The 22,861-nt window shown below is 35.5% G+C and overlaps 1 protein-coding gene across 9 annotated transcripts in view; it reads right to left on the bottom strand.

Moving 5' to 3' along the window:
* The window catches only part of PPFIA2 (protein tyrosine phosphatase, receptor type, f polypeptide (PTPRF), interacting protein (liprin), alpha 2), a 749,227-nt gene that overhangs the window by 70,170 nt on the left and 656,196 nt on the right, over window positions 1–22,861 (bottom strand). For 7 of the 9 annotated variants that reach the window (XM_006871823.1, XM_006871825.1, XM_006871824.1 and 4 more), the window contains one exon: window positions 5,603–5,684. In XM_006871823.1, coding sequence (XP_006871885.1) covers window positions 5,603–5,684 — 82 coding nt within the window. Of the gene's footprint in view, window positions 1–5,602; window positions 5,685–21,065; window positions 21,075–22,861 lie in introns of all 9 variants that reach the window. The other 2 variants (XM_006871827.1, XM_006871828.1) reach the window with 1 other exon arrangement.

The following is a 22,861-nucleotide window of genomic DNA, read 5'->3' as shown; positions in this document are numbered from 1 at the left end:
AATATGTCCAAAATATGAGAGATGAAGTCTGGTTATGCTGGCATACAAGGAACTCTCTGGCCGTACTTCTTGCAACACAAATATTTGTTTTTTGGCAGTCCATGGTACTTTTAATATTCTCTTCCAACACCATAGCTCAAATGCATCAATTGTTCTACAATCTTCCTTATTCACTGTCCAACTTCGCACGCATGTGAGGTTTTTGAGAATACCATGACTTGGGTCGGGCACACCTTAGTCCTCAAACTGACATCTTTGCTCTTCAACACTTTAAAGAGGTCTTGTGCAGCAGATTTACTTAATGTAATATATTATTTGATTTCTTGACTGCTGCTTCCATGAATGTTGATGATAGATCTGAGCAAAACGAAGTTTTTGACAACTTCAATCTTTTCTCCATTTATATGGATATTATTTATTCATCCAATGGTGAGGATTTTTGTTTTGTTTTGTTTTAAATAGAGGTGCAACCCATGACAGAGGCTGTGGCCTTTGTTCTTCATTAGTAAGGATGGTGAATCCTCTTCACTTTCAGCAAGCAAAATTGTATCATCTGCATATCACAGACTGTTAATGAGTCTTCCTCCAATCCTGGTGCCACATTTTTTTTATCATAAAACCCAGTTTCATAGATTATGTACTCAACATACAGATTGAATAAGTATGGTGAAAGAATACGACTCTGGCACACACCTTTCCTCATTTTAAACTATTCAGTATTCCCTTGTTCTGTTTGAACAACTGCCTCTTGTTCAATATACAGGTTCTTCAGGAGCACAATTAAGTGTTCCAGAATATTCATTCTCCTCAATACTGTCCATAGCTTGCCTTGATCCACACAATCGAAAGCCTTTGTGTAGTCAATAAAGCACAGGTAAACATCCTTCTAATCTTCTCTGCGTTCAGCCAAGATCTATCTAAAGTCAGCAATGACATCCCTCATTCCACGTTCTCTTCTGAATCCAACTTGAACCTTTGGAAGTTCTCTGTCAATATATGGTTGCAGCCATTTTTGAATTATCTTTAGCAAAAGTATGCTTGTATGAGATAGTAATGATATTGTTCAAGGATTCCTGCATTCCATTGGGTTACCTCTCTCTGGAATGATCACAATTATCAGTCTTTTCCAGTCAGTTGGCTAGGTAATTGTTTTCCAAATTTATTGGCATTGATGTGTGAGGGCGTCCAGTGCTTCATCAATTTGTTGAAATATTTCAGTTTGCTCTTTGCCAATGTCTTCAATGCACCTTAGACTTCTTCCTTCAGTATTACTGGCCCTTGGTCTTATATAATGTTCTTGTTGCTAAGTGCTGTCGAGTCGATTATGACCCATAGTGATCATGTATATTGTTTCTGAGGAGCAGCTGGTGAGCTTGAACCACTGATCCTGTGGTTCAAACTGACTTTGTAGTCCAGCACATTAACCCATAGCACCATGCCAGGACTCCTACAGAGTGTAATACGGTAGAAGTTGTGGGATGTCACTTTCTAGATGGGTGTGAGATCTCAGGTAGTCCTACAAAAGGTCATGTGGCACAGACTTATGTTTTTGGTGAATAGCTATGGAAGAACTGAATCTTGACTATAACCGTATGCGTGAGCTTTGAAGTGGGTCCTAACAAGTGGAGCATCAAGATGACTGCAGTGCCCAGCAAGCATTCAATGCAGCCTGTGAGAAGCAGTAAGCCCTGCCCAAATTCCTGACCCACAGAAGTCAAGAGACAAGATTACTGGCTTTAAGACTAAGTTTTGTGGTAATTTTTAACAAGACAAGAGATAATTATTACAGAAATCCTTTTGGCTTATCCTCCAATATTGAAAGGCGACTTCATTATAGTACTGTGGTTGTTGTTGTTTTTAAGTGCCGTCGAGTCGGTTCCGACCCATAGTGACCCTAAACAGGGTTTCTGAGGCTGTAAATCTTTACGAGAGCAGAAAGCCTCATCTTTCTCCCACGGAACAGCTGGTAGTTTCGAACTGCTGACCTTGCAGTTCACAGCCCGATTCGTAACCACTACGATACCAGAACTCATTATAGGACTACTAGTAGGATAAGCATTGGGCTGCTAACCACAGGGTTGGTGGTTCAAACACACCAGCTGTTGCTTAGAAACCCCATATAGGGTCGTTATGAGTTAGAACTGACTTGATGGCATTTAACAACAACTTATCTATACGGTAAAAATAAACTCAAAATCCAAATTGTTGTGTAAATGTGTTCTGGGTTGTAAATGAGATTAGAGAAAATGAGAGATGGGATATAAGAATAGTGCAAATTTTCCAGGAGTTGGTGGTACTTGTTAAGTGCCATCTGGTTGACTCTGACTCGTAGCGACCCTGTATAGGTTTCCAAGAGGTAGCAACTGATTTTGAAGCACTGACCTTGTGATTCAAACTGACCTTGCTGCCCAGTGTTAATCATAGAGTGCCACACAAGGATTCAAGCAGGTAAGGCACATGGAATTGACCTTACCCTGACATGTAGTCTTAAATATGAAGGAAAGAAGAATTTGACTTTAGTTTATAAATCCAAATTGTTCAAAATAACAAAACATTCAGATATATTTTCATGGATCCTGATGATTTTAAACTCCACTTTTCTAAGACATTTGGATTTACACATTGGATTACATTACCCTAAAATTGTCAGAGCATTGTCCTTCCTGACTAATCTTTAAAGAGTGCCTGACGGGGATAAATGGTGTGTGAAGCATCAGACTCCCTTCTACACCTCATTCCTAAATGTCTGTGCATTCAAGAAGGTGAAAGTTAAGAGCTCTCATTCACTGGATAACCTCACTCATTCATCTTGTGTATTCCATTTAATAATTTGAGTCACATTAGGAAGCACATTATGAGTAATTCCTGTGTGCCTAGGATAGGTTTAATTAGCACAAACTTCATTGCCTGTCACTTCCTAGTACCTTAATATCAGTGAATATGTTTTTCCTATAAAGAGTTTTTTCATTACTTGTCAAAATAGCAGCTAACTATCTGTCAAACTGAAGATAATTTTATCAGAGTGAAAAAAAATGAACAAAGAACTGCTATAATTTTCCAGGTGTGTATTATTAGGCATTTTGTATTATAATTGATTTTTTAAAAAACTACATTCATTTTAAAGACATGCTTGGAATAACTACAACAATCTTAAGAATTCTCTGACTTACATAAAGGAGTAAAACAAAGCTAGGCACAAATTATTTTCATTCACTCCAAGAAAAATGCAAAACATGTTTTGTCTTATATATGTGTGGTGGTGGTGGTTATGTGATGTGGAGTTGGTCCGACTCATAGTGACCCTGCACAGAGTTTCTGAGGCTGTAAATCTTTACAGGAATAGAACGTTTCGTCTTTCTCCTACAGAACTGCTGGTAATTTCGAACTGCTGACCCAAGGTTGGCAGCTATAAGTTCTGGTAGCATAGTGGTTACACATCGGTCCGCCAACCTCAGGTCAGCAGTTCGAAACCACCAGCAGTTCTGCAGGAGAAAGATGAGGCGTTCTGCTCCCGTAAAGATATACAGCCTCGGGTCACTGTGCAGGGTCACTATAAGTGGGAACTGAGTCCATAGTACTTAACAACAACAACAACTAGAGAGAGAGAGAGAGTGTGTGTCCTGGTGTGACGATACAGGATAATGGACTTGACCTCAAGGTCGATGCTTCAAACTCACTGGATGCTCCTCAGAATCCCTAGACAGGATGCAACTGGATGGCACCTAATAACAACACCAGCAAATATATACATATACATTTGTACATGTATGCATTTATATGCATATTTTTGTATATAAATTTTTTCTTCATTGATTATATAAATTAGTTAGCTCTGGATATGTTGTGATAATGAAGATAGGAGATTGCATAACCCCAAACAGTGAATAAAGAAGATCGTAGAAGAATTGATGCCTTTGAGTTGTGGTGTTGGAGGAGAATACTAAAAGTGCCATGGACTGACAAAAGAACGAATAGATCTGTTTTGGAAGAAGTGCAGCCAGAGTGCTCCTTGGAGGCCAAGATGGCTAAGCTTCATTTCTCATACTTTGGACATATTGTCTGGAGGGAACAGTTGCTGGAGAAGGATGTCATGCTGGGTAAGGTGGAGGATCAGAGAAAAAGAGGAAGACCCCTAACGAGATGGATTGGCCAGGAGGCATCATTGATGGACTCAAGTGTGGCAGCGGTAGTGAGGTTGGCCCAGGATCGGACATTGTTTCGTACTGCTGTACATGGGGTCACTATGAGTCGGTTCCGACTCAATGACACCTGACAACAACAACAAAAACTATTTATAACAATGTTTCTATCATTCAAGAAGAGACTATATTTTTTTTTGTCTTAACATTGGCATATCCTAGTAACTGTCAAAAGTCCACGTAGAGAACAAAATGAAAAGGGCAATGAAAACTACTAATTAATAAATGGCAAGAAGGAACCCTTTTTGGTCAAATACGTATGCTCCTAAAAGTCAAAGCCTGCTTCTGTTGCCCTCCATCCTGATCAGGTATTGCTTCCGTTTTTCATAACACTGTATTGTGTAAGAAATGTTGAATGTAGTGCTTCATCAACATAACATTCAGTGTGGACAGAGAAGGTAACAAGGGTGTAAGTCTCCTCTTGCTTTATCCCAACTGTCTAAACCAGATGGCCTCTAAGCTTTAGAGCATGGGTCCCCTGCCAAGGCAAAGCAACCACAGTGCCAGCCTTCATACTATGGGTAAGCTACTTAGATATTTGACCAAATATAGCAGGGTAATTTTTAAGTTGATAATTTTGTATGATCCCAAATGATGTTATAAATTTTGGCAGAAAAAATGTTCTCCACCCCTGCTTTAGAGGGATGTTGTTGTTGTTAAGTGCCATTGATTTTTTTCCAACTCATAGCATCCCTGTATTGGATTTCCAAGGAGTGGATTGTGGGTTTGAACCTCCATCCTTGCAGTTAGCAATTCAGTGCTTATCCAACGGCACCACACCAGGACCCCTTTGAGGGTATGATTCAGGGATCAAATAGCAAGCAACAGCATGAGTGTATTTTCATGTAGGTAGCAACAACATCGTGAATAACAACAAAGTGCTGAATATGGAGATGGGTCTTCTCTGTAGCATATTGATGAAAAAGGACCCGGACCTCATGAATTGGGTTATATATGTTCTTGCAAAATCTAAAATATAGCTCAGTAATTTTTTTTCTTTTCCTTCTCTAGCTGTGGAGAAGGTAGAATTTAGAGACATTTTCTTGCATCCCATTGAGTGCTTCCTTTTTTTCACAATCACAAGGAAGTATTTGGGTAGAACCACACTGATGTGTGCTGTTGTTGTTGTTAAGTGCTACTGAGTTGATTCCAACTCATAGTGACACTGTAGAAGGTTTCTGAGGAGCTGCTGGTGGGTTTGAACCACCACCTTGCGGTTCAAATCCACCATGCATTCTAGTTCTTATCCTGTAGGGCCTCCATGTAAGGCAAATATTCCCTTTGAAAGCTATTCCAGGCTACCTGGAAACTATTCCTTCATTAACCTATCTTTATCTGTCTTAAAAATTATTAAATTCATAGTGGTTGTTTTAAAAGCCTTTGGTTATTAGAACCTCTCTTACCTCTAGCCAGGCCACCACAGTGGGCCCATCCCACTGGGCAAAAGGTAATCCCTTTCTCCGAGCTTCTTCTAGAAGTTCATGCCTGAAGTATACAGTAAAGATTATTAGTCAGGTAATATGGAAAATATGACTGTGGTTATTTTAAAGACAACTTTAAAAAAAATTCTATACATAAATTTTATGAACTAATACATAATAATAGAATTCCTCTTTCCTTTGAGTAGCATAAGCAAGTTATGCATTGATTTTACTAGGAGTGAAACAATGACATCTGAAAATAATTTTCCCCAACATTTATTCACTAAAATTCAAACACTAAGTGCTAATGAACTAAGTAACTGAATTATATTATCTACAAATTGTCTTAGACTTCTAACAAGGAAATTGTCCTCATGTACATATTCAAGCATGTATTATGGGATCTAAACATGGATTCCTTTATCTGTCCTACTGTTCTCATCTTATTACTTCAGTGGTAGGAAAAATACCTGTATAGAGAAGCAGAAGATACATTTGGTCATTTTACTCCAAGCTAATGCTGTACTTGATTTTAGTATGCCCTTTGGGTCCAGAGGTATAATTTAAGAATTAGTTCTTTTTCTAAACTATAAAACTACTTCTTACTTGAAGAGAATTCTAGGGTAAATGGACTTCCATCTCTGTAAAGCAATGCAAGTTATAGAATTCAACAGATAAACTTGTTTTCACTTAAATTACTACTCTTTTTAGTGAACTAAAATACATCAATGACAAAAAGAAAATCGTCCCACCCGATAACAATTTGAAAAAAAATTGAAGTCTTCTTGACAAATGCTTTTTAAGTTCATTGTTCCTACTAAGGACTCTTTAGAACTGAAACCCAATGACATCTCGTGTGAGGTAGTTCATAATTGCAAGTATGGATTTTAATCAAAACTCAAACTGATATATATCTGGCACAGCTATATTTGAAAATATATTCTCTGTGTTTTAATGTGTCTTGATTTTAAACATGAATGATGAAAAAATAGTATACCCATTGCTTTATTTTGAATGTGTACCTTTAGTAATTAGGAAAATTTTATTAGTATCTTGTATCAACTCTCCGAAAAAGCATTTGATTGTTTCTGTACTAAGAACCAAATTATTATTTATTATGTTGACTTACATTAACATGTCAAAATATATCACCAAAAATGACTTTTAACATGAGGCCTTTCTTCATTTGTGATAGAGATGTTACCAACAAAAATGTAGCTCATAAAAGACACAAAGAGGAAAATCAAAATGAACTCATAGCAGATGAGCATACTCATAAATAAGCTGCTATTTTGCTTAAGTGAATTGAAAGGAAACATTACTGATTCTGCATATAAGCTATTTAGTACCTGGGAACTGGACCAGCAACACCAGTGCACTGTATTCAATTTAAAAACTAGAAACACTTCCCCACCTGGCTTGCTGTGTCACTAACCATTCTGTTGGTTGTTCCCAATGACATCCTTCATTGAAAAGCACATTTGAATAGGCTAATCTCACCATGACAGATATATTTTTAGAAATGAGTTGATGGATCAACCAACCAACCAACCATAGGGAACTTTTTAAGCACTTTTTTTGAGCTTAGACTTGTGCTCAATGTAGAAAATAAAGAACATGGACCCAACTTTTCATGAGTTTCTAGTTAGACAAAGCAAACACATGAAATTATCCAAGAGCATGGTGCAACACACACAAAAATGCTATAAACTTGGTGATGCATACTCTTAGAGAATGAGGATTCTGGGAAAGATGTAGATAGCAATGGAAACAATTGGTAAAGACTTTGTAGCAACACAGCTGGCTTTGAAGGGCAGGTAGGAAGGAGATGGGAATGATGTTTCAAGCAGGATTAGCAGTCTGAGTGCATATGCAGAGGCAGGGTTGAGCATGCACATGACAATTGATATCTCTCCCAGAGCCTTCGAGAATTGTAATGTTTTATCTAATAGTAAAGGAAACACCTCCAGATATAAAATGAATGGGTCAGTGGTATTTAAAAAGGAGCAGAAACAAACACATTTTTACAACTGATTTCAGTTTCATTTAATAAAACCAAAACACACAAAAGACCCTTAAGTAAACATGCACTAAACACCTAGGAAACACATGATTTAAAGTGAATTATATGAGTTGTATAAAAGTCATTTTTTTAAACTTAGAACACTTTGTGAAATGCTTAACTCATTTTCTTATTGAAAACTGGTACTGTACTGTGACTCTAGTAAATTTAGAGCAGATCCTATTACTTCCCTGCCCATAATCCATCACTGGCTTCCCCTCTCAATGAGAAGGAAAGTCAAAGCAACTATAAGGATCCACCCTCCCTTTTCATTGTTAACTCCCTTCCTCACCTCTGACTCTCTTTGAACCTGTATGTAACATTGCCTTCTTGCAGTTCCTTGGAAACACCCCTGATGACTTTCTGCTTTAGAACCTTTCAGTCTCTGTTTCCTGTCTGGAATGCACTTCTTCTAGATCTTCATGAGGCTCACTACTACATCTATTTTAAATCTTCACTCAAACGTGCCCTAATCTTGGAATGTCTTCTCCTTCACATCTTTCAACAAACATTCCTTATCCCCATTTTGTGTCTTATTTTTTTATTCCTTGATCTTTCATTGCCTGGTAAAACTACAAGGTCAAATAGGGCAGGGATTTTCACATGTTCTGTTCAGAGACAAATTTGACATTATAGAATATGATAAAACACAGAAGAGATTTTAAGTAAGTAGGTGTGAATGTTTTCTAGTGTTAATATCTAAGTGCTTTTTATTTTAATAAATTTTGTCTATCTTCTAATGTTACCCAATATCTTTGTCTGTTTCAGTTTCTAATCAACTTTTGTTTTTATATTTCAAAGAACACATGTTTCCTTAATAGGTAATATTTGAATTGAAACAGTATGCTGAAAAGAGGCAGCCACTAAGGGTTTGATGAAAAATGTTTCAAGTAGAAGAAATAGAGTACAAATGCCCTTTGAAAGGAGAAAAATTGAATGTTTGAGCAACATATGTTGTTGCTGTGTGCCTTTGAGTCATTTCTGACTCGTACTGACACTGTTTAAGATTTCTGGGACTGGCTGGTGGATTTGAAAGTCCAACCTTGCAGTTGCCAGTCTTGTTTCCAGTCCAATACTTATCCTATAGCTTCATAATTTGTTAAGTGCCATCAAGTAGGTTTCAACACAGTGACCCTGTATAGGATTTTGGGGGCTAGTGAGTATGAACCCCTAATCTTTCAGTTAGCTGTCCAGTATTTATCCTATAGTACCACACTAGGACTTCATATGTTGAAGACAAAAAACAAAACAAAACAAAACCGTAGTGTTGGTGTATACTGTTGGGGATAGAGGGAGATGAAGTAGTAGAAGTAAAAAAGAGCAAATCTGGACAATTTGAACCTTTGAGGTGACATCAAACTCATTGTTCTCAAAACTCACTGTGACCCAAAAGGCCAGAATAAAACTACCTTTCACATTTCCAAAGTTCTACATCTTTAAGAAACAGTCTCATTTTTCTCTCATTGGGGGCCATATGTTTATTTGAAATGCAATAAGAAATTACCAAAGGGGATTACCAAAAGGGTAAATTCTAATTTGTATATTAGAAGGATTGCTCTGCTTACTCAGTTTTGAGGCAGGCCAGATGATGGCAATTTGAAGCTTCTATTGCAGGTTTCCATTAATAGATATAGGTTGCTTAGTTCTCCATTGTGGTAGTAGAAATGATGAGAATTGAATGTATTAAGGATTTACAGCATATATTCAATAAATTTTGGTTGAAGACTGAAGGCATCTCAAATTTCCTCCTCACTAGCTTCATTCTTTTTTGGCTAATTACTTAAACTCAGTTACACCATATCTGAAAATCATTATAAACTTATATCACTCATACATTTATGAGAATTAAATGAGACAATTCATTTAAAAGCATGTACTGGTATGGTGTTGTGGACTAATGCATCAGACTGCAATGTCATTTGAACTGCAAGGTTAGTGGTTCAAGCTCACCAGCTGCTCCTTGGAAACCCTATACAGGGTTGCTATGGGTCAGAATCGATTCGACGGCACTTAACAACAACAACAAATGTCTAATTTGGAAGCTTGGTAGCTCTATACAATAAGCAATGGACTAAGCCACAAGGTTCTCAGTTGTAACCTGCCAGCCACAGTGCTCCCTGGAAGATGTAAAACCTCTAAAACTCTACACAAGGTCACTGGGCATCTGACGTAATGACACTTAACAACAGCAACGAATATTTATGACTCTACATTAATTTGAAAGAATGGGCATCAAGGCTAATCCTGATCTGCCTCTAAATTACATGTGCAGTTTGCCTATTATCTTTTTTCTCTAGCCAAATTGGATGCTGGTTCTTTTTTACACTTCTCTTCATCTGTTCCTTTCTATAATGCCTTACTCTCTATCAGAAATGACATTTCTTCAATTCTTTCCACTCAACTTTAACTTTCCCTTGAGTGCCACCATTCATATCATGTACAAGACTCTGTTAGTTCATTGTATGTGCACAGATCATATCTCTTTTACTTTTTAATCTCTTAAGAACATGACCCAATTGTCATTCATGTTCTTTAAAACCTCCCATTTTATTAAGTAGAAGGGGTTTTACTTAATAAGATTTTAATTAATGACAGATAAAACCATCTATAAAAAGTCAATGAAATGAGAAAACTCTTAAATGAAATATTTAACTGGAATAAGGTTATTTTAATTTGGAAGAAGTTACTTGACAACTTGTCCTAAATACATGTTTTTGGGTTTTTTTTTGTAATTACTTGGTTTCCTAATGCCATAATTAACTGTTGGAGAAATTGTTTGCCTAATTCTATTATTCTTAACTCATTTTATATACAATTCAAATTCAAAGAATCGACCATATTGTAATTGTAGGAGTATGTTAAATTATTCATTAGATATTCCTTTTCAGAAATAGCTAACTTGAATTTGTTAGAGTGTGTGCATGAGGAACTCTGAAAATGAAAAGCTAAGTTTCTCAAAGAAGTCACCAACAGATTATGGTGGTAATGTGCCCTTCCCAAACTCTTACCAATGTGGACAGATCATTACTGTCATTGAAAGATTTCATTCTCAGACCACTTAGTCTAGGATGCTATTTTTGCACTGCAGATTTGTCACAGAAGCATCTAACTACCATAAAGCACTATTCTGTCACTCAGCCTGGCCATTTCAGTCACCTTCCATTAAATGCCTGTCATTTCCCCCTTTATAATTTCTGTTTCATCTTCCTTGGTTTCTACTGTTCATCGCTAGCACATTTTTATTTCTCAACTTTTTAATTGGCTCCTCCTTCTAGTCCTCTCACTTGTCCTATACATGGCCACCAAAGTAATCTGTGTAAAAACCATGTTTCAAAGCAGAGTAGGTAAGAGAGTTCCCCTCTAAAGTCAGAGTGCTTGGACTTGATTCCTCATCCCACATCTTGCAAATTGTGAAATCTTGGAAGCATCTATTAAACTTGCTGCACTTCACTGTACCCATCTATAAAAGGATGCTGATGGCATTATTTCCCTTATATATCTGTCATGAGGGTTAAATGAGAAAATAGTAAAATATGCACTCATCATCGTTGTCAAGTGTTGTAGAGTTGGCCTCACTGATGATGACCTTGTATAGGGTTTCCGAAGAGTGTCTGGTGGGTTTGCACTGCTGTCTTTTATGTAATTCCAGTGCTTATCCTATAGTTCAGTGGTTGTTGTTGTTCTTATTAAGTGCCTTGGAGTTGGATCCGACTCTGTATAGGGCTTCCTGTATAGGGTTTCTGAGGGGCAGCTGTTGAGTTTAAAACACCGACATTGCAATTCAAATAACCTTGCAGTTTAGTGTTTATCTAGCATTGCATAGCTCACTAGATACTACCATATATGCATGGAGCTCATCTTCCGACCGAGGCTGTAAGTCTTAGAGAAAAGAATAAGTTCTCCCAATACAACATGCTTTTTTGTTTGTTTGTTTGCATTCTCTAACCAAATATTTTCACTTAACAACAAAACAACAACAACAAAATATATTTTCTAAAAGATTGTTATAGTGTAATCCACAAATGTCTCTGAAGATCCTTGATCATTGTTGATTTCAGGTGCTGTCCAGTAGATTCTACCAATAATGACCCTATCTATGCACAACAGAATGAAACAGCCCACCCCTGTGCCAAACTCACAATCATTTCTGTGCTTGAGTCCATGAGTGCTGCCACAATACAGCTTAGATCTTATTTGGGGTCTTCCTCTTTATAGCTGACCCTCCAATTTACTAAGCGTGATGTCCTTCTCAGGGACTGGTCACCCTTGAAAATATGTCCCAAATATCAGAGAAAAAGCCTTGCATTACTGGTTTCTAAAGATCATTCTGGCTGTACTACTTCCAACACAAATTTATTCTCTTGGCAGCCCATGGTATTTTTAATATTCTCCTTGAACATCATAACTCAAATGCATCAATTCTTCTATGGTCATCTCTAATCATTGCCTTGTTTTCACATGCATATGAGGGTATTGAAAATAAATTGGTTTGGACCAGGATACCTTTGTCCTCAAACTGACATCTTTGCTCTTGAACACTTTAAAGAAGTCTTGTAAAGCAAATTTGTCTAATGCAATACATCACTAGATTTCCTGACTGATACTTCCATGATAGTTGATGGTATATTCAAGTAAAATTGTTTTTCACAACTGCAATCTTTCCTCCATTTTTCATTATGCTATTTATTGGTCCAGTTGTGAGGATTTTTTGCTTTCTTTATACTGAGGTGCAACTAATAATGAGGTTGTGGTCTTTGATTTTCATCATAAGTATTTTAAGTCCTCTTCACTTTCACAAGGAAAGTTGTATCATCTGCATATTGCAGGTTGTTAATGAATCTTCCTCCAATCCTGATGCCAGATTCTTCTTCATATAATCAAGCTTCTCAGATTATTTGCTCAGCATACAGATTGAATAAGTATGGTGAAAGAATACAACCCTGGCACACTTGTTTTCTGGTTTTCAACCATTCAGTGTCTCCTTGTTCTTTTTGTAAGACTGCCTCTTGGACTATGAATAGGTTTCTCATGAGCACAATTATGTATTCTGGAATACTTATTCTCTGGGATGTTTTCCATAGCTTGTCATGATCCACACAATCTAAAGCCATAGTTTAGTAAATAAAGCACAGGTAAACATCATTCTGGTATTCTTTGTTTTAAACAAAGATCCATCTGACATCAGAAAGGATATCTTTTTTTTCCATGGCCTCATCTGAATATGGATTGAACCTCTGGCAGTTGCCTGTCAATGCAGTGTTGCAGACAATTTTGAATTATATTTAGCAAAAATTTACTTGTGTGTGATATTTTTTGATGATTTCCACATTCCATTGGGTCACCTTTCTTTGGAATGGGCACAAGCATGGATCCCTTTCAATCAGTAGGTCATGTAGCTGTCTTCCAAATTGCTTGGCTGAGAAGAGTGGGTTCCTCTAGTACAATGTCAGTTTGTTGAAAGATTTCATTCTATATTCCATCAATTCTGGAGCTCTTTTCTTTGACAATGCCTTCGGTGAACCTTGACTTCTTTCTTCATTATCATTGGCTCTTGATCATATACTACCTCTTGAAATGGTTGAACATCAACCATTTCTTTTTGGTAGAGTGACACTGTGCATACTTCTCCATGTTCTTTTAATGTTTCATGCATCATTCAATATTGTTCCCATAAAATCTTTCAGTATTGCAAATCAAAGTTTATTTTCTTCTGTTGCTTCACCTAGAGAAATTCTGAGTATCTTCATTTCTTTTGGTTTTCTAACTCTAGATCTTTGTGCATTTCCTTATGATATCTGATTTGTTTTCTCGACTGCCCTTTGAAATTTTCCCTTCAGTTCTTTTTCCTCTTCATTTTTTCCATTTGCTTTAACACCCCTGTGAGTCTCTTCTGATGTCCATTTTCATCTTTTTCTTCTTTCTTGTCTTCTTAATGATCTTTTCCTTTCTTTCTATAGGATATTCTTGATGTCATCCCACAACTCTTCTGGTTTATGGTCATTAGTGTATAATGCAGCATATCTATTCTTGAGATGGTCTCTAAATGTAGGTGGGATATATTCATGGTCATATTTTGGTTTTCATACACTTGTTTTAATTTTTTCAGCTTCAGTCTGAACTTGCATGTGAGCACTTTATGGTCTATTCCATAGTCTGCGCTTATCTTTGTTTTGACTAATGATATGGGCATTTTCCACACTTTCCAGAGATAAAGTCATTTTTATTTCTGTGTATTCCTTATGGTGAAGTCCATGTATATAATTTTTAAAAAAAATTTTTATGTTGCTTAAAAAAGTTATGTTCAATGAAGAGGTCATTGGTCTTATACAATTCTATCCTGAAATCTCTAGCATTATTTATGTAACCACGGCCATATTTTCCAACTATGGAACCTTCCTTTTTGTTTCCAACCTTTACATTCCCATTACCCCAGTAATTATGAATACATCTTGATTTCATGGTTTATCAATTTCAGAGTGAAGAAGCTGGGAGAATTCTTCAATTACATCAGTACTGACTTTAGTGGTTGATGTATAAGTTAGAATAACAGTGGTAGTAACTGGTCTTTCTTGTAAGTATAAAAGATATTATCCTATTATACTTTATAGTATTATACTTCAAAATAGACCTTGAAATGTCCGTTTTGTAATTTCTGGAATAATAAACCATGTGATTGTCAGATTCAAAATGATCAATATTAGTCCATTTCAGCTCACCTGTTGTTGCTAAGAGCAGTTGAATCAGTTCTGACTCTTAGTGGCCTTGTATAGGGTTTCTGAGAAGTGATTGGTGAGTTTGAACTGCTGAACTTGTGGTTCAAACTGACCTTGAGGTCAAATGCTTGTCCTATGGCTCCACACCAGGATGCCTAATTCAGCTTACTAATGCTTTAGATATCAATGTTTATGCTTTCCATTTCATTTATGACAACTTTCAATTTTCGTAGGTTTGTACTTCATACATGGATGTTTACAGCTGTTTCTCTGTATTTTGAGCTGTACCCCATCAGCAAATGCAGTTTCTGAAAGCATTAGTCCAATCACATCATCACGGTTAACTCTACTTTGATGAGGCAACTTTTCCCTAGGTTTATTTTGAGTGCTTTCCAACCTGAGGGATTCATCTTCCAGCACTATATCTGACAGTATTCTGATGCTCTTCATCATGTCTCTGTATTCTGGTGATGACAGTGTTCCATTGCTATTCATACATTTTTTTAGTGGATAAACATTCAGAAGTTGTCTGCCTCTCTGTCTTTTGAATCTTTGTTAGTCTGTAAGTTCAGCTGAAACCTGTCCACCATATGTGTCACTGCCGGCATTCAAATTCCAGTGGCATACCTTCTAACATCACAGCCATGCATCACGGTGCAACAAACTGACAGATGAGAGGTGGTCCTTGATCATAGATTAGTTTACATATTCCACATATTTCTTGCCATCCAACTGCTTATTCTATTTTGAAAAGGAATAAGAATGTTGTTTAGCAGTTACTCAAGTTGGGTGCAGAAAGAGATCCAAGCACCGTTTCAAACACTCTCAAACTTTACTCATTCTATTTTGTAAATAGAATGAGTAAATAGAAGGCCAGGCCATTCTATTTTGTAAATAGAATGAGCAAAATTTGGGTCTCAGTTCAAACCTTCATCTTCTATGAATCATGGCAATGTACTCACAGAATGTATTGGTTTCTCAGTTACTTTTCCCTTCCCTATATACTTAGTCTAACTTCCATAGCTATGTTACTAAACATCTTTTTGCATTGCTTTCCTGCTTAACAATTTCTTCAATGTCTTCGAAGTAAATGTCAAACATCTTAGCATGACTAAATCAATGATCTGGGCCCTTGTTACTTCCCCTAATTACTTTTGCTCCATGTGTACCTGCCAATTCCCAAATATCTCATTCTACATCATCCCCCTGTGGCTTTGTATGTTGTTTTGTTCTGCTAGGAACATCCCGTTTTGTACCACAAACATGGCAAACTCACACCCATCATTCAGACTCAACTTATGCTGGTTAAGCTTATGACAAATCTACCACGTGGAAATAAATTTCTTTTCTATAAAAGTACTAAACTTGTATATACTTCAATTATTGTCCTTATTACACCTCTCATTTGAAAATTATAATCCTGTGGTGCTGTGGGTTAATGCACTGGACTGCAAAGTTGGTTTGAACTGCAAGGTTGGCAGTTCAAACTCACCAGAAACTCCTTGGAAACCTTTTACAGGATCACTAGGAGTTGCAACCAACTCGACAGCACTTAACAACAACAATTTAATTATAACTAAATAAATTCATTACATCTTAATACACTAATTATATATTAGAGATTTATTTAATGTGCCACATTTTTCATTTGATACTCTTATGAAGTTTAGTATTGGGGATTAAAATAGCAAAGGTTCTGAACATCGCCAAATCAGGGTTTGGATCTTAGATGATTAGAGTTATCATGCATCTCTCATTACTATGTGTGAATCATTATTTTAAGTGGTCTATCTATTTATTTTCATTGTTACTATATGCCATTAAGTCGATTCTGGCTCATAGTAACCCTATTTGTTGTTAAGTGCCACCCATAGGGTTTTAATTCATAGCAAACCAGTTTTGGCTTTCCAAAGAATTGGTGCGTTTAACCACCAGCCTTGTGGTTAGCAGTTGAGTACTTGCCCTACAGTGGCACATGGGGAGAGGAAAACTGCCCCATACGGGTCCTACAGGTAATCATTGTATGAGCAGCATGCCATGCCTTTTCTCCTGGAGATCAGCTAATTGGTTTAAGCTACCAATTTTTTGGTCAGCTGTTGATGCATTTAATCTACTCAACCCCAAAAGATACATATCAGTACCCACTTTGCTGATGAAGACTATAATGAAGAGTTGTATTCTAGACTTATGCTTAGAAAAATTTCTCTAGCAATTGGGTAAATTATGGGGGAAAGGCTACCAACTGAAACTCAGAGAGACTCTAGGAGACCAATACAGTAAGAATTTAATCAGAGGAAGTGAGTGTCAGAGCCAGAATTTGAACCTTCACAACCTGGCCACAATACTGGCTCTCTTAATTATTATGGTATTTTTAAACTAATTAAATTCTCTGAAATTGTTTTCATAACTAAAAAAACAAGAATAATGGAACTCATCTCATTGGCTATTTGCTACTGCAAAGAGTTATTGGTCATGGAAACTCTATACAGGGACCTGAGCTGAAATCAATTATATGGCAATGGATTTGATTTGGTTTGCTTTCACTGTATTAAGTGAATGTCAGTCTTCCAACTTTTTCACTTGTTAGTCTGTCATTGTTTGTTGTCGTTAAGTGCCGTTGCATTGGTTCCAGCCCATAGCGACCCTGAATAGGGTTTCCAAGAAGCAGCTGGAGAGCTTGAACCTCTGACCTTTTGGTTTAAACTGATTTTGCAGTCCAGTGCATTAATCCACAGTACCACACCAGGACTTTGAAGTAGGATATATTTATATGACCTCCTAGCTAAGCCTCAGAAACCCAATCAGTTGGAACTGAAGCACTTTGCAAAATTAACATAATGAAAAGTTAACTTCAGAATTGACTACAAAGCATACAATCTCCACCAACACTAGTTAAAATACAAGTAACTATTTATTCTAATATATTGTAATTCTTAATACTATGGAAAAAATGAATAAATAAGAGATTTGTTGCTTTCTTTTTATCGTTATATCCTGCTAGAACTGAAGTCCTGTTGTAGGCTGTAAAATAAGCATGTAACTGCTAACACTGAGGTTGGGAGTTCAAAAATACCAGCGCCTTCTCTGAAACCCTATATAGGATCCCTGAATTGGAACTGATTCCAGGTCACTTAACAACAGTAACCAACAGTGTCAGACACTACATCTTGGCCAGATGAAACAGTCTCCTTTATATCATCAAGATACAAAGGCTGAGCTAGTTATTATAATTTGTTTAAGTTCAACTGGTTTTCTGTACATGTAATACAAAATCATTACTTGGCTGAAAAATGTACCTTTAAATCTAATTTATTTACTAAGGCACTTTACAAGTACTTAGTTACCAATATAACTAAAAGGAAATAAAATGTGGCTCAAAAAGAACCAAGAACAAAATCCACGTAAAAAATTTGACAATTCAATCTATTTTTAGTAGTGTGGTGGATGTTGGTAGTTATGTGCCGTGGAGTCAGTTCCGACTTATAGCGACCCTGTACAGGGTTTCTGAGGCTATAAATCTTTACAGGAGCAGAAAGCCTCATTTTTTCCCTATGGAATAGCTGGTAGCTTCGAACTGATGACCTTGAGGTCCACAGCCAGATTCGTAACCATTATGCTACCAGAGTTCCTTAGTACAGATAATAAATCATTCTTACAAATACTAACAGTAAATGCACATAGACTTCACACTACCATGGACTGAAAGCCACATCTTGTTCCATTAAATTTTCACATTCAGGATAGTTGGGATAATATGATCTTGATTGTTAACCAGACACTCTATGATTCAGAAATTCAAACTTACTGATCAACTCTATGAAAACAATAATTAAATATTTGAAATTCTAGTCAGCAAATATGGACAAGATATGGTGCCCTCATTTTTGTATAACATCTGCAGACCGAAAAAGTATATCCTACATAACATATTTCTGAACAGAAATTTGTCACAAATCCCAATCAGCTTTCTCAGAACATTGATTACCTAAATATAGGTATTAAGATCCACAAAATTAAGAGTTTCAAATTTTCAAGGTTGACTTGATTTTCATTTCTATACAAAATCCTGCTGCTATGCCTTATATTACTATGTATTTTCACAAACAGTGAGCAAAAAATTCCATTACACATTTTAGTAGTTTTAAATTTAGATTCCAAGAACATATACTTAGTGATTTAGATTTGAAATATTTGACTATACTAAAACTGAAGTTCATTCATGTATAAGCCTTATTTCTTCCAGATGCTCTGAAATATAGAGCATATTTTCAAGAAAGAAATAGAATTCAAGTGTAAATTTCTGTTGGAATTTCCATTCTCACTTTATCTTGTGTTTAATAACTTTCTAAACGTTGCACCAATGTGATAGAACAATACAATTATCAATGCTGTTATTGAAAACTAGAGAGGTTGGTATTACTTATACTGTGTTAACAATTTCATTTTTTTTTTTTTTTTAAGACTTTAACTTCATTCTTTTTATACTGATTAGTTTTCCATGGTGTAAATGGGATACAACACAGTTTGTTTAACCATTTACCCACTGAAGGCCATATGGGTGTTTTCTACTTTGCAGCTATTACAAGTTAAGCGGCTGTAAGCATTTGTGCATAGGGTTTTTGGTTTTTTTAAAAAAATTTATTGTGAATTATGTGAGTTTACATGGGAGAACATCAGCTTTACACTCATCCTATTGTATTTCGTTTTACTGCAATTATTACAATCCCCTCCATGCATCATCAAACAAACAATTTCATTTTTGCAAGACATTATGATATGTTGTCCCCAGTCATTTCCTGATAGTAAACTGTAGACTTCCTAGAGGAGCACTGAGAGTTTTTTAGGTTATTGAAATACCAGACTAGATTTCTTTAGTATTTTATCAAATTGGGAGCCCTTTTTAACCCAGTTTGGAAGTATATAGTTTCCTTATTCTGAGGTTATACATATTCTCTCATATCGTTGGAGGAAGCATGAATTAATAGTTATTCAGTAGCATACATGAAACTGGGTAAATTGAGACTATGACTCCTAGTGAAATGCTCTTTCTGCCTCAAGTCTTTCAGTTCTTCACTATTTTTATACTATTTTCCCGTTTCCTCTTAAGCTTAATTTTAGGAATTGTACTAGGAGAATAATTTGAGATTCATAAATACTTAGTCTTCAAAAGCAGGTACAAAATTTTTTTTAATTACTTTTGGGATGAAGGCAATTATGTCACTTTCTTATAGTATATTAATGATAATGTATCATTAATTTATTACTTTTCAATATTTCACTCATTAAAAAATAATATTCAATATTTCACTCAATAACGTATAGGAAAGTTACATTTTTTTCTTGAAATTAGTTTGAAACATAAAAATTATTGGAAAAAAGATGATGAAAAGTACACAATAATGTAAAAAATGTTTTAGAAATCCAATTCCCAGAACAGTTATTATTAAAAAAGAAAAAACAAAAAAACTTACAGCATGCATTTGCATAGTTTGTGTAGCACTCTAATAACAGCTTGCCTTGCATTTTAAAGAACATCTTAATCAACCGGAGTTAAATAACCTGAGTAACAACAACTTTAACTTCAATTTATAATAGAAATAATAAGTTATACTAATGAAACCAGTAATAGTACCGAGTAAATGACCTTGTATAGGTATATAAAAGGTCTATATGGCTTATTAGAGACAGTCTGCATAGCTTCCAGTATAATTGTATCTCATCGGGACTATTTTATTTACAAAAAATGTTGTTTTAGATTTAAAGTAATACCCTCTTTCTCCCAAAGTTTTTTTTAATGAGCTCATTATCTTACCAATGCAAAACTTCACACTGGTGTAAATATTTTATATATGTTATATATATTTTATTTTAGCCCAAATTGTTTTAGGAATAAATCATAACATATTCTAATGTTATATCAAAGAGCATAATTTAACATTTGAAACTGAAATGTAAGTAATACAGCATTATATTATTATTTTTTTATTAACCTTACAAAATGACATGTCACTGTGAGTTAATGCTCTGGACTGCAAAGTCAGTTTGCACTGCAAGGTCTGTGGTTCAAGCTTACAAGCAGCTCTTTAGAAACTATATACAGGGTCACTGCAAATCAGAACCAGCTTGACAGCACTTAACAACAACAACAAAATAACCAGAAGTATAGAAAACAATGGAAAGAACATATAACCAGACAAAACCAAGGAAGGCCCAGTATTTAACCTTTTCACTCAAATGTCATTCTTGTAGTTGGCAAATAAGTTATTTTCTTGACTACAAGGTGAGCCTGAAGACATAAAGGAAAACCCAGCCAGACTCCGTCATACAGCACAATCAATGGTACCCAAGTGGCTTTGAGCCTTCTAAATGCTACAGAATGACTTGAGTTCAAGGGGAATTCAAGTCCAGAATAATTTTGGCATGTATCTAAGAGACAGAAGAAACAGAAGTGTTTGAAAGGTTAAAATACATTAATTTGAATATGAACATTTCTCTGAACCAATGATTCATTTTACTGTCTGAGAAAATGCTTTGTAATTTTCGTTTTAGGTCAGAGGCAGTGCAGCTTGTGGCAAAACCAAAAAGGAAAATACTAAGTAGAAAAGAAAAAAAGAAAAAAGGCATGGTGCTGAAATTAAATCTGTTCAGCAGCCATTGTGATTCAACTTACCCAGATGTGCTTTTCATGAGATGGAGAAGGATGGATGAAAAAGAAAAGCACACAAATGTTAATGGATACATTGTAATCCAAAGAAATCCATGAGATAAACCAAGAGCATCATTTCCGATGTGAGAAGGCTCAGATATGAGAAAGACATGCTGTCTTTTTATTCCACCCTGACACACATACTCACTGTGTCCAAAAGTATGGTCAAGTTGACAGCAAATCAAATAGTTGACCAAACAGTTTGTTTCTTGAAACATGCATGACCACATTTTCACAGCCTCTGATATATCCCAGGAGGAAGTCAGGCACCTTGGTAAAGAACTTTCTTTACCTTAGACCATTACTATTTCATTTTATAAATATAAACAAGAGTTTATTAGATGGCACTTAGGTTGTCATGCAGCTTTATAAGTCTGCTGTTAAAGCTCAAGGTAAAGTACAGCTGACCTCCAGAATCAAAAACCTTAAGTAGAGAAAGCACTAACAAAGTCTAATCTTCAGTTTTCTCAAAATAATCTAGAACAGGAACATAATTTATAAGGTTCATAATGTTATTATTCTAATAAGTATTTCAATAAGTTATGATTTTTGAAAAGATGGGTGCCATTATTTAAAACTTAGAATGTAAAAGAATTCCTCCAGTCTTTTCCCTCTTGCCTTACTACTTTCTAACTCTTCTTTTTGAACTGGCATAATAATAGTGGATTTCAGCAAATTGAGTCAATTTCAATAGAAACAGGTTTGAACAAATGTGTCCAAATGTTGGCCTCAGGAACACACAGGTCTAGGTTGGTGGTTGGTTCACCAATATTGCCAGACATCATCATAAGGCAAACATGGATTTGAATGTAGCTTTTGAAGTTGCTTACTTACTCCCCGGATATAGCAGAGCGACTGAGAAAATATGGAATTTAAATAATTCACCAAAAAGCTGCAGCAAGATAGTTTTAAAATTTGTAGACAAGCATAATAGACTAACTCTTAAAAAATAAAATTGCTACTACAGCTCATAAAACATATTGAATATAATAAAATATAAAACAGAAAATTCTATCTCAGAAATTAAGCAAGTTAGAGTGTTTTTTCTTTTAAGCACCATTATTTAAAGAAAAGCTTGACGTGCAATGGAATATCCTGCACTGGCCTCCTCTACCGGCATTCATTCAGAGAAACCTTGTACTTTACATAATCAATGTTTATTTTGGAGAAACACGTTGATATATATATATATATATATATATATATATATATATATATATATATATATATATATTTTGGTTTTAGCTCCAGAACAGCTGTGACAAACTCTTTAAAATTTCACATAAACATAAACATGAATCCATGAAAACTAGCATCACAATATCCTAAGAAAGTTAGGCACATTTTTCACATCACACATGCAACGAAAATAAAATATCAAAATTCGATAATTTCTAGTTCTTTAAAATGTTGTAATATTGTAAAAGAATCTGTGAACCCTATACTAAGTTAAGAAAAAATAAAGTCAGTATCTGAGCTTTCCACAGTAATTTCCAGAACCATTTGAGTCTAGTTATTGCCACTGGCAAAGCAGTCTTCCTCAATATACCAGCTATCTAAGACTTGTTCAAACAAAACCAGTGATTTGCACATTAATAAATAAAAAACTACAACAATGAATATACCTTAAAATAAAAAATCTAAAAATAAAAAATAAAAAAAAAAAAGAATCTAAGAAACATGACAATAAATTAAATACTAACCTAAGAAGTAATGCTCTATGGGAAGTTTCGATATTTTGGGATTACTAAATTTTCTAA

This window comes from Chrysochloris asiatica, unplaced genomic scaffold (assembly GCF_000296735.1).
Source record: "Chrysochloris asiatica unplaced genomic scaffold, ChrAsi1.0 scaffold00175, whole genome shotgun sequence".
Classification (NCBI taxonomy): Eukaryota; Metazoa; Chordata; class Mammalia; order Afrosoricida; family Chrysochloridae; genus Chrysochloris; species Chrysochloris asiatica.
This window is presented reverse-complemented; position numbering and strand designations above follow the sequence as displayed.